We start from the raw sequence: 14157 nt of genomic DNA on the forward strand, positions 1-14157 counted from the left end.
TTCCGGTGAATCCTCTCTTTCAACAGAACTCAACCATATATACCACACCTTCCTATCTAATGGTTACAGTTCTTACAAAATTAATAAAATAAAATAAAATTTCCCTAATCCATCACTATGTCTTCAGAAGAGTTTTAAGAATACCATCACCATCCTCAAGTTCAGGGTACATCCAAAAAAAATGGCCAGGTATTTAAAGTAATGCAACCTCTGCACTGCTCTTAAGCTGCACCAGAGACTAGCTATCATTATCCATTCCACTAAGGACCACCTTCCTCCCTCTGTTTCTCTCTCTCAATTCCTGATGTTTATAAAGTTCTCTGTTCCTGCAAGCTGGTTAATGATCTACTACTATCAGAGTGGTAGATCATTAATCATCCACATAGAAGAACACAAATTATAAACCTGTAGTCATGGCTATGGTCAGACTGGTCTTGCAAAACTTGCAATTGGATATAGATCATAGGGGAAAAAAAAATATTTACTCCATCACAACAAATTTAGAAAAGAAAGCCTGGTTTTAGTAAATCTGCAGCAGCCTTTATAAATCAGCCTAATTTAAATAAGTATGGATGCAAGAAACTTCCCAAAATTTGGAGAATCTTTTTCCCCCGAGATCTCAATTTACAACCCATGTCTATTAGAAACATCCACAGAGGACATCCCCCTTTACCTAATTAGGACTTTAGTCTTATGTCCATTTGTTTCATTACTATTGTATATGTGTGTGTTACATTATGTTGTTCTCCCCGAAGATGTATCTGTGGCTAAGACGAAACGTGGGAAGAATAAAAATAGTTTTTAATCCTTTCCCAATACTATACTTCATTGAACCTCCACCATGATGCCCTCCCGGCACTTAAGCCTCAACACACAGTACTATATGGCAAACTTTGTGTTGTCTTGCATCGACCACCTGCGATGAGTCTTGTGAACTGTATTGATATCAGGAAAATAATGATAATTTCAATAAAACTGTAGCAATTCTATACATTAAAGGAATATTAGAAAAAATACTGAATACTCCACAAATAGAACCGTAACACTTTGAGTGCTAGACCTACTGAGACTTAAAGAACCCTGTGTCCTGACCATTTTTAGCTCTATTTAAAAAAAATTGCGTGCAGTATTTCTATGGAATATCCAAATAATTATTTTTGTCTTTTAGTTAGCATCTTTGACAATTAATTGGAACAAAAATTTTAGTTATACATGTGGTATGGGCTCCAGAAACAGGTTGCAAGAAATCAGTGTTTTTTAAAAAAAATAAAAAGTTAATTTTATATTTACTTCTTTAGTGTTCAAAATTCAACAAATTCAGTCAAAATATTGCTTAGATGTTACATAAATAATGAAAATTATAAATAACGTGTGTTATTATGATGATGAAAATATCATTTTACATAGGGGTGTACATCACAATAATTATCCACTATTGGCCACACAAGTGACTTAGGCTATTCCTTTTTTGAAATGCAAGGCATATTATATAACATTATACATACATTTTGGGTAATATTCAACTACCTTTTAGTATCTGCAAATAGGGTTTTTCCGATATATAAGTACAATACTGTTATAGCAAATAAAAATTGCAATATGAATGTTGAGAATGCAGATGATTAGAACACAAAAATTACTAGAAATATATAGTGAAATAATGAAATATGGACTGTTTTATACATCATTGCATGTGCCAGCATCTTTCCTTAGTGTGGAAATCTTCAAAACACATTCCTAGACAAAGTGGGACGTCACACTGCTTGCAGTATACAGTTGTGTACTTTCTTTCCTGTCCTCCAGGTGTTTGTTTTACTTTTTTCTGCCCACATATTGCATTTCCTCTGTCCTCTTTTTCCTTTACTTCCTGGAGTGATGGGAATCACACATGGAAAATGATTTCATCCAATAAGGCGTCCACTCTCCTGAGGAGCTGCAGGTTGGTCAGCATCAGTGCCTATCCAGCTGATATCACAAGACCTTCAACTACCGCTACAACATATTGTTGCAATCAGATATTCCTGTAGGTTTTGTTATATAATATATATGATTTCACTATTGTGAGATCCAGGGTATGGATGAACTGTTTCTTCCATCATTTCAATTGACGGCAATGGAAGGAGTAATATGATAACAACTGATCACTACGATCCACTCCAACTTTGAATTTATTATAGTCTGCAAAGCAGCTGGTTTTGTCTTCTGGTGTTGACCTCTCACATCAGTCTCCACCATCTCATCAGTATGTTTGGTGGACAGAATACTAATATAAATTCCTTTTTTTTATTGATAAAAGTCAACTATCCTCATGGATAATGAAGCTGAAGGTTCAAATTTCACTACAGTACAGTCTGATAATGAATTTCAAGCATATATTATTATTTTCAGAATTTTTAATTTAGCAATGTAAATATACATCAATGGGATTCTGGTTCATGCACGATCAATGTATATTTACATCGATAAGACTCAAAGTGTTAATGCCACGTTTAAACCTCCTGAAAATTAAAGAACTCATTCGACTTCTTCAAGATCCTGTTCCTTACCTGGCTTACCCTGAAGTGTACTGTATTTGATACACTTGTAACTTACCTTAGGCAAAACTGGATGCATGATTCCTAGCCAGAAAAAGAAAACACAAATGACACTTTAACTTTAATAACTGTAGTAAATCTGGCCTTTTTGATCATTCATTGGATACTCTACATGAAATTGACCTGTTCCTTACCAAAATGTGGTATGAGCCAAAATTTAAAGAATGTGTGTGCGTATAGTGATGACATTCTAATCATCCCCTAATCTCTCATAATAATGACATAAAAATCAAGAATATGAATGACACATATTCCATTCACATAATATTTTTGTTCTAACAGGTTATAATAATTAAGACTGTAGTACCAGATCTTAGTCATAATTTGTTAATAATAAACATCGGTTCTTATAGGTATTATTTCTGGGAAATTCCCATGTTACCCTCTTAAAAACTATTATTTTTATGACTATTTTTGCCTGTTTTCGTTTAGGAGTGTCCCTTATTTTAAAAACATTGGCTTTTTACTCAAGAATTCTTAGAGCATTATAGGTGTATTTTAAAGATAAATATATGCAGACTAGTAGAGGAAGAAATTTTGCACATACCTTGTTTGGATGTTAGGTTGTCTTCGTTCTACATACATACTTCTGCTGTTAGGCTGTTAAAAGGGGAGCGGGAAGTTGAGGCAAGGTGAGAAATTAATTAGAAAACCCGATTTTTTTAAAAATAATATATATACATGTATATATATATATTATTATTATATTTAAGGGCGCTTCTTTGGGGAAGGGTTTTATGGGAAACTGGCAGGGAGAGCATTAACGGGGTGTGAGCCGTTTCAATTGTGCTATCGTCATCGGAACATTCACAAGCTCCTCAAAGGCAGAAACACCAAGCCGACATGACATAGCCCTACACTTATCCCAAAATGTTCTGATGACAATAGCACGATCGAAACGGTTTGCACTCCCGTTAACGCTTTCCCTGCCCTGTTTCCCATAAAACCCTTCCCCAAAGAAGCATCCTTAAATATAATAATATATATATTATTTAAAAAAAAACCCTGGTTTTTTAATTAATTTCCCACCTTGCCTCAACCCCCCCCCCCTTTTAACAGCCTAACATCCAAACAAGGTATGTGCAAAATTTCTTCCTCTACTAGTCTGCATATATTTATCTTTAAAATACACCTATAATGCCCTAAGAATTCTTGAGTAAAAAGCCAATGTTTTTAAAATAATGGACCAATTTCTGTAACCTATACACCTCTGTCTTTATAGGAATCATTCCACAGACCACTTATCTTGATCGCTTTTCTCTGGATCCACTTCACCATTTCCTCATCCCCAAGAAACTCAAATATCAGACTTGTACACACTAATCTATGTTTAACCACGTGAATGCATTATAATAAAAGGAATGATAACTTCCTTATTCTGTTCGTTAGTAAGTTCTTCAGTAACCAAGTAATCCTATGAGCTACCTTGGCCACTTCTGCAGTCTGCTCTGAACTTCAATTTCCTTATCCACCAATAGCTGGCCTGGTTGGTCGAATGGATAGAGTATCCGCTCTCCAGCCAAAAGCTGTGTGGTTTGAATCCTGGTGTGGAAGTGGATGTTTGTAATTGTCTGTGGGAATACCAGTGGTGATCGGTAGTAGATGGCATTGGTGTAGTTGTGGTCAGTTGGTGATTGAATGGTGGAGACGGAGTTGTAGAGCAGGTGTCCTCCCTTTATGAGTCCCTGGACTCCCTGGAGATGTCAAATAATAATACCTACAAATCTCTGGCTTTATCAGTTTCCTGATGAAATACAGTTTGAACAATAGTGTATTGATGGAGTATAGTTTAATCAATGTTATATTAACAACTGTACTGTATGGTACACTGCTTGTAATCTTTTCATCCCAAATGTATAAATTTGCACTTTTCCACTTTAAACTGGTACCCATTATAGTTTGTCTTTACTCTCAGCATAGTTGATTCATTTCAAGCTCTCTATATTGATTATTACATACCAAATTTTGAATCATCATTAAACAACTGAATATTTCCATTTAAATTATTTCACGTATCATTAATATACAAATTAAATAGCAGTAGTACAAGTACAGAGTCCTGTTTCATCACAATGCTAGTTAGTTACTTTCTCCTGAATTCTGCTCTTGCATATACTATTCAATCTGTCCATTGGCTGCTGTCACATGCTTCATATCCATCACTTTGCTCCAATTTGTATAACATAGCTCCATGTGGTATGTTATCAAATGCCTTTGCACAATCATTCCAGCAGTGTCATGATGTAATAACTAAGTGATCTATCATTCTAATATGAAAGGAGTAAATTTACATCATGACTGATTCTTCACAAAGCCATGCTTTCCCACAGAGAATCATATTTTTATCCACCCAGTGCTGAATTTTTTTTTTACCAACTTCTCCAATACGTTTACCTCATTCCTTGGATACTAGTCTGTAATTTTCTACAACTATCTTGTAGGCCTTTTTACAATGAAACTGTTTTGCTTTCCTTCCACTCCCTTGCGATTTTACCAGAGTTGAGACTTAAATTAATCAGTCTAGTCACAGACATTAGCAATTTCTGTGCACATTCTCATAATACACAGACTAATTTCACTTCTAATTTCATGGCTGTATTTTCATCAATTGTGTGCTATATCTTGAGTTCAACAATTTTTGTTCCCACACATCAGTTCCTCTCATGAAGATGAAATATTGTCTTCATCTGGATGATAGAACTCGAAAAGTGGCTGCTTCTATGACCACCCTACCATCTGTAGTTAGTCTTCCTTCTCAACATACTGGAAAAGAACTCTTTGGGATTTCCATTCATTCTTGGTTAATTCCTTTGCATAATCTGATTTTGCCTTTCTTACCTGGTCAACCTGTATCTTGTACCTACTAGTGAGCTTGCTGATAATTTTTTCTCCTCATATATGTTCTTCATAATATTTTTTGCAACTCTTGCTTAACAATACTCCTCATCCATCTAACTCCTACCTAATTTATCCTTCTGATGTTGCTTTCTTCAAACACACCTTAACCATCACCATGCATTGCTTACATATTTCCCTTGCACATTCTCATGCCACAGCACTGCTTCAACTGGCTCTTAAGCTCGTCAAAGTAGCTACATTGCCCAGTTGGAGGCAATGTAACTACTTTGGTTATGGACCATATCTTCTGATTCTATGATGAGATCCAGCACTCTCACCACATAACATTACAAGTAATTATTTCATAGTTAGTGAATAAATTTCATCTCCTTGCCACATACTCCAGTCCCTGTTTCCTTGATAATTATTCAGTCTGTTCTCATCACACTAATTTGCCAATGGATGTCATGGGTAGATTAACATAACTTTTGTCCTCTTTGTATCATTCTAACTTATTGCCTCTTATGCATTGACTTTCACATCTTTGTCCACCTGGTGACTTTATCCACTATCATAAGTAGTACCCCCTTATCATTCTGTTCTTTCTGTCCTGAAAACACTACTTCTCACATTCTTATATCCAACTACATTGTCTCCTATTATTATTTCACTAATGCCTATAATTTTTGTGACTGTTGCACCAACCATCGTGAAAAATTCCTCTCTCTTATTCCTGATATAAACTGCAGTATCCTTTGGGCCCACAGCTACACTTTATTTTGCAGACTTGCTTGTGACTATTGTTACACTTTTACACTTTATTGTTTTGTAGTTAATCTCTTCATTTAATATAAGACTCATTGTTAATTACTGGTTTTATAGAGTAATAAAATGTATCATAATTGGATACAGTAATATTAATAAACACTAAATTGGACTAACTGTTAATTGTTATATTTTTGAAGAACTGTACCCATAGAGAAAGAGAGATCAGTGTCATCCAGTGCTCTTGAAAAAGGAGATGTACATAAGGAGATTGCTATTAGGTAAGATTCATATTTTATGTTTTCTGAACGTAAACATTGCTGCATAATACATTGATGCCCAACAACTTGCAGAGATTTCAAGTGTTTGAGATTTAGGTGTTAGGAGAAATGAATTTTAATATGTAGGACAAATATGATATTTCAAAACAGATCTTTTCAATGTTCTCACTCCTCTCATACTCTTATGAAAAATTGTGATGTATATAGCATTATGATGAATATTTATATTTGAAGATTTGGATGGAGATATTCAGTTGTTTGCAGATGATGCAAAGTTGGGACGAACCATAAAGAGTAGTGAAGATGTTGTGGCCTTGCAAGAAGACTTGAATAAATTGAGTGATTGGGCAAGCAAATGGGGATGTGAGTTCAATGTTGCAAAATGTAAGGTTTTAAAATTTGGAAAACAAAGATGGGATGCAGAATTTATGCTTGGTGAAAATATATTGTTGGAAGTAGAGGAAATAAGAGATCTGGGAGTGATAGTGGATAAGGATCTAAAATTTAGGGGTCACATCGCCAAAATTGTGAAGACAACACAAAGACTTCTGGGAATGATGAGGAGGACACTGACGTGTAGAAGTAGGGAGATTCTTGTTCCATTGTATAAGGCTTTGATTAGGCCACACATGGACTATTGTGCCCAGATTTGGTCACCTGGTTTTCAGAAGGATGAAGAGATGTTGGAAAGGGTGCAAAGGCGACTGACTAAGGTAGTTTCTGACCTCTGGAATGTCGAGTATGAGGAAAGATTGAAAAGATGTAATTTGCAGAGACTAGTGGAGAGAAGGAAGAGGGGAGATATGATAGAGACCTACAAGTTGGTAAGGGGTTGCTATAGGATCAATGGTGGAGAAGTTCTACAGCGAATAGTGGGAGATCAGGGGAGAACCAGAGGTCATCCCTGGAAACTGTATAAAGAGGGTGTGAGTAGGGGAGTGAGAGGCAGGTTTTTTTCGTGCAGAGTTGTGAATGATTGGAATGCCTTGCCTGAGAGTGTGGTGTCTGCAGGGAGTTTGAATGTGTTTAAGACCCGGTATGATGAGATGTGTGTGAGATAAAAGGACCTCCTAGATGAGTCTTTGACTCCATGAGGTCTTGTTTAATAATAATAATAATAATAATAATAATAATAATTTATTTATTATTATATACTGCTGAAGAAGTACTGCAAAATTGACTGTTTCCTCTTGTCCACACTCATACTCACATAATTGGCAGCTACAAATCAGCATGGAACACATCTGACAGAACAATCTTAATAATGTTTAGTATGCTTTCTCAATTTTGATAGGAATTGTGTGTGTGGAGAGGGGTGAACAGATGCCATTGAAAAGAAAACGTGGCAAAAAGATTGCTTATATTCATGAACAAAAATTAGTCTTTATTTTGTCTATTAAGCAATTCTTTTTTTCTTGTAAACTATCAGTTTTCAGGTGTAAGTATTTTACACAATAAAAAGTTAATTCGTTTTTCCTGTATATTTCATCAACTCAATTTTATCAAGCATTGCCAACAATACATTCACATACTTCTAATGTGATTCACAAGCAAGCTCCCTCTGGAGAACAGATATGAGATCATACAAGGCCTATAACAAAGCAGAAGAGAAGAAAATAGCGAAAAACTTGGCAAATGACTGCAGTTGGAAAACAGATAATAAAGATATAATGAATAATATGGTATTCTGTTTATATTTAAATATTTAAGAAAGATATACTTACAACTACCTACTTGAAACTTAATTACTAGATGATGCAGTTAACTTAGTTAAGATTGGCATTCATCACTGCTATTCTGACAGCAGAGAATAATGAACAGTGCAGCTTGAACAAACAAAGCAGCTGTGGTGAGAGGAGGAAACTAGTCTAAGTTCACTACACACCAGGGAGTTTATGGAGTAACTTAACAAATAGGAATATAAAATATGATAATTCATTAACATAAGATAGATTTAACTTAAAGTATTTAACTTAAATATTTTATTGATATAAAATTTTGGTCCTAGTATCAAGGCCATCTTCAGTATGACATTCAGATTAAATAAGAACAGAAACTAGTGCATTCAACAATGAAATGTGCAAACTGCACTTGCATGATGTAGCGTGTCATGATCTAATTATATTGGTTCTAGTAAAAAGAACTTTTAGAAGAGATTAAAAACAAAAATAATTAATTAAAATAAATAAAAATTAAATTATTTCTGGAATTTGCGAAGAAGAACTTTTTCTCATAAAAGGGATAATTTAAGTTCCTAGTTTCTATTTATATTCAGATGATGTAGCAAGGGCTCACAACTTTCTTTGTATAGACATTCTAAGAGATTATTATTTTGATGGAGAACCTTAATTTTTTTCAAAAGAATTTGATTTCTAGGTGATTCTACATGTCCCAGCTGATGTTCATCATGGTGCAGCTGCAGATCTACCTATTTGGTCAAAATATGATAATCCACACTGGCAAGGAATTTGATATACTCCATGGTGGACTAAAGGTGGAAGTTTATCTTTAGCTGAGCCTAGTAAAGTAGATATCTTGTTGATAGAGCAGGACTCTTGTAGGCCAACATCTAAGTAGTTTGGCTATACCTTCTGAAATACCTTTAACATAGGGAATGGTGACATGACAGACCTCCTCTGTATCACTGTAATGAAGATGGGGAACCCTATAATCATTACTTATCTTGTTGATATATGATTTGGTAAATCCATTAGTAAGAAAGGTGGATTTGATGCAATTCATTACTTGCATCATTACATGTACAGCAACATTTCAGTGGACCAGAGAGAGTGTGCTCAATGTACCAGAGTCTTAATGGTGCCAGATTTTGGACAATTATAATAATATGCAAGAGGATGAATGTAAAGTCCAGTATGTGTTTTCTTTCTAAAAACTGAGAAATGAAGGCTACCATCTGGTTGGTGAAGTAATAAGAAATCTAAAAAGACAATCTGATTGTTCTCTTCTAACTCAGGTGAACTGGATACAATGGTGGAAAATGTTTATCTTATTGACAAACTATTATAAATCTGTACAGGACCCATGCCATACCACAAAAAAAAATCAATATATCTGTACAGTAAGGACAGTTTAGGAATAATGCTATTCAGGATCCATTGTTCAAATCTTTCCATGAAGTAGTTAGCTAGTGTGAGAGAAAGAGAGTTGCCCATTGATGTACTCAATTTGTTGGTAAAGTTTGTGTTGGCATGATATGCCAAAATGTGAAGTAGCCAGAATGAATGACAAAGTCAAATAAGTTCACAATATCTGCCTGAAATTCTTGCTTGAGGAAGTTAAGTGTTTCATTTAAAGCAGTGTTTCCCAACCTTTTTGATGTCACGGACCCCCTGTAGTGAATGTTAATTCACTGTGGCCCCCATAAAAACCAAAACGGAAATTTTTTTTTATATTTTACATATCATAAAGATGAAGTAATAAATTACAACTTTACCCTTTGAATTATTCGCGGACCCATGGGGGTCTGCAGACCATAGGTTGGGAAACACTGATCTAAAGGAACATTTGTGAATAAGGACACAATATCTTGGCTAAAAAGGAGATCACCTAGGCAAAGTTGTGATATCTTTTCTTTGAAATGAGAACTATTTTTGATAAAGGAAGAGGACTTCTTTGTGAATGCCAAAGTCATTTTAGAAAGGTGCTTAGCAACTTTCTATCATGGATAGCAAGTGCAGGCCACCACAGGACATAGTGGAATATTCACTTTTTGGACTTTTGGAAGTCCATATAAATGAGGAGAATGCCCGTGGCATTTGAGTTTCTTCTTGCTTTCCTGATCCCCCATTAGAAACATGATATATATATATATATATATATATATATATATAGTTGTGTTCCAACATAAAAATGTGCACAAATTCACATGGAGAGAAGAGGCTAGGAATAAGAAAAGTCTCATTGACTATGTTATTGTTGATAGTGATGTTTTCTCCCTGGTGCAGGACACCAGAGTGTACAGAGGATTTGAAATTGGAAGTGATCACTATTTAGTCTTGAGCAGGATAAAATTGAATTTCATATTGAAAAGAATAACATGTAAGAAAGTTTTAAAGCGAATAAAAGTTGAGCAGCTCTCAGATGTGAACTGTAGACTAAAATACAGAAATATTATTGAAAAGAAAATGAAAGAGTTTGAGAACAGGAATCAAACCTTGGAGATTCAGTGGCAAACTCTGAAGGAAACATTGATTGATTCTGCCAGAGAGGCATGTGGTGAGGTTGTGTGCAAAGATAAAAAAATCAGAACTCCCTGGTGGACACAGGAAGTTAAAGAGGCAGTGAAGGAAAAGAAGAAAGCATATCAAAAGTTCCTGGCAAATAAGTCAGCTTTTACTCTTACAGAATACAGAGACAAATGTAAGAAAGCTAAACAGTGTGTAAAACTAGCTAAACAAAAGTCATGGGAGGACTTTGGCAAGAATATAGAAAATAAATATCAAGAAGGTGGCAAAATATTCTGGAGGTTGTTGAAGAAGCTTAGGAATGGAGGAAAGAGTGCTGTAAAAGGAATTAGAGATGATAAAGGTGAAATGAAAACAGGAGAAAAAGATATCCTTGAAGTATGGAGTAATTACTTTGAAAAACTGCTAAATGAAACAAGCAGTGATGACAGCACAGTGATAAAAAACACTGACCAGGCATGCAGTCAGGAATACATATCTATACTTGAAGTAGAAAAAGCCATCAAAGGCTTGAAATGTGGAAAGGCAGCAGGAGTAGATGATATTCGACCAGAAATGCTGAAGTATGGTGGTATAAGAGGTCTTACAGTGGCTGCACTGCATAGTTCAGAAAGCCTGGACAGAGGGACGAATTCCCGATGATTGGTGTAGAGCTCTCATGGTACCCATATATAAAAAGGGAAATAAAACTGAATGTGAGAATTACAGAGGTATTTCCCTACTGAGTGTTCCTGGCAAGATCTATGCAAGTATACTTGAGAAACGGTTGAGAAGAATTGTGGAAGAAAAGCTTGGTGAAGAACAAGCTGGATTCAGGCCAAATAGAGGCTGTCAGGATCAGATCTTCACTTTACGACAAATAGTCGAGAAAGCATGGGAATATAACAAAGATCTGTATTTAAGTTTTGTCAATTTGGAAAAGGCATATGACAAGGTGCCAAGAGAGAAGCTATTCAATACGCTGCAGTTATATGGTGTCAATGGGGCATTATATCAAGCAATACTTAGTCTTTATTTGAGTTCTGAGTCAGCAGTTAGAATTGAAGGAAGTACAGGAAGATGGTTTAATGTTAAAACTGGTGTGAGACAAGGATGTACATTATCCCCTCTGTTATTCATTATCTATATGGATCACATTATGAAGGAATGTGGTATTAAACCTGATATCAAAATTGGAGATGTTAATGTCAGCTCTTTGCTTTATGCGGATGATGTTATACTTCTAAATAAATCCGCTACAAGTCTGCAGGATTCTCTGACTAAATTGAATAGCTGTTGTAATAGATATGGTATGAAGGTCAGCAGTAAAAAGACAAAGACAATGAAAATAGGCAGAATCATTGAAAATGTCAACTGTGTTGTGAATGGAGAACCTGTGGAACAAGTAAAACATTTCAGCTACTTAGGCACAATTTTTACTGAAGATGGTAAACTAAATATAGAAATAGACAACAGACTCAGCAAAGCTGGTATCGTGGGAAGTCAATTGAATAAATTCATATGGAATAAGAAAGAAATTAGTCGGAACACTAAATTAGCTGTATACAAGACTGTGTTCAAACCAATTTTAACTTATGGATCTGAGAGCTGGGTCAGAAGTAAAACACTTGACCAAAGACTAGAGACCGCAGATATGAGAGTCTTGAGAAAGATTAGAGGCGTGAACAGATGGCATCAATGGCAATATCATATTAAAAATGAGGATATTAGGAAAGAACTTGACATTGTCAGCATCCAGGAATGCATTAGCAGAGCTAATCTCAGATGGTATGGTCACTTAAATAGAATGGGAGAGGAAAGATTAGCAAAACAAGTGTTCTCTGCCAGGTTGGCAGGAAAACGACCCAGAGGAAGACCAAGATATAGGTGGATTGATACGGTACAAAGTGCCTTAGACGATAGAAATATAAGATCTGATAATGTTGAAGTCTTGACAAGTAACAGACTGATTTGGAGGAAAATTGTAGATAGGAAGTTAGTAATGATGTAATTTTTTCATGTAGTACTGTCATATCCTGTACACCCCTTGAGGGTACATGGTAGGAATTTGATGATGATGATGATGATATATATAGTTTTTACACATGGTTATGTGTTCTTAGTGATTAGGCTACTTGTCTACAAATTGTTAAAACAAAAAAAGCTTTCAATAACTAGCTCTAATCCGGAGGATTTTAATAATATGTTACACCTTTTCACTATTTGTATATAGGTAATAATGACTTCTGCATTACTTCAACACTAATGAGACCTCAATAAAAGTTAAAACCGTTTTGGGTAGTGGTCTTTCCCATAATGCATAACATTATACACACCTGAAAGGATGTGTGCTTTGCATTATAGGATACTAAGGCAATTTGAAGTCATTAGCCTCCATATACTTGTGTTTTGAAGATACTTCATGCTCACACTTGGATAAAGGATTAAAGAAAATTAAAAATCCTAAATTAAGTATGCCAAGAAACAAGAATATAAGTTCTTGACATACTTAATTTGGGATTTGCTGTTGTAATTGAGCATAACACAAAACACAGACTCCTTTGGCTCTGTGTTTTGTGTTGAAACCACAGAACATAATTTAAATTAGAATCATTCTTAGAGAAAGTTTGTGAGATTTTCATTCTTAGTAATTGTAAATATATATAGATATTATTTAACACGGACTATAGCTCAAGTTCATAATAACTGTAATTTACAGTTGAATATTATAGCTTTAGAGTGTCTCAATGTTTTTTTCAGTGTCTTTTAATTTCTATGTTCTTAATGCCTGATGAAGTCAATCCTGACGAAACATGTTGCGTTTTCGAATAAATCTCAATTTGTTATAATTCTTCGGATTTTTAGTCAGTTTATATTAAAATGAACATATCCAACCTCTGAGTTAATAGTAATAATCATATATATATATATATATATATATACAGGGTGTTCGGGATAAATTTGACATATTTATAATTAATTATATTTTTCCGTAAGTTACATGTATTAACACACACTTCTCTTCATTTAAAAGTTTGGACCCTTCTTCATTCATATACAAGATGTCAGAAAGGATGGATAGCTGGAACCCACCTGAATCATGGAAGAGAATAACTTGTATCATGATGATTCGTGCCCGCCATCAAAATAAGGATATTACGACTGCTGCCCAATGCTCCCTGAATACAGTAAAAACAATCAGGCATGAACTAGAGACTTGCAATGGTGACTACGAGGATGTAGCAAGAAGAAAGATCCCTAGCAGACGATCTGATTGCGTTCGTACAGCAGAATTCCTCGCAAATCTGCAGGAACAGGTGTTGAAGAACCCTGGCATTGGAATTCGGGCTTTGTTCGTGGAGTTGCTAACTGTAGTCAAGCCCTGGATAACAAGGGTAGCCAATGGTAGGCCGTATGTATGGCAGCAGGATTCGGCCCCTTGCCACACCTCTGGGAAAAGTCAAAAATGGTTGTCTGAAAATTTCTACGACTTCA

The 14157-nt window shown here is 35.2% G+C and overlaps 1 protein-coding gene across 3 annotated transcripts in view; it reads left to right on the forward strand.

The window, feature by feature from the left end:
* Window positions 1-14157, forward strand: part of LOC150107973 (katanin-interacting protein-like) — a 726539-nt gene that overhangs the window by 306046 nt on the left and 406336 nt on the right. For all 3 annotated transcript variants that reach the window (XM_090415492.1, XM_090415493.1, XM_090415494.1), the window contains one exon: window positions 6398-6478. In XM_090415492.1, coding sequence (XP_090271618.1) covers window positions 6398-6478 — 81 coding nt within the window. The remainder of the gene's footprint in view (window positions 1-6397; window positions 6479-14157) is intronic.

Source organism: Typopeltis vanoorti, chromosome 3 (genome assembly GCF_054136105.1).
Source record: "Typopeltis vanoorti isolate ZY-2024b chromosome 3, IOZ_Tvanoo_1.0, whole genome shotgun sequence".
In the NCBI taxonomy this organism is placed as follows: domain Eukaryota; kingdom Metazoa; phylum Arthropoda; class Arachnida; order Uropygi; family Thelyphonidae; genus Typopeltis; species Typopeltis vanoorti.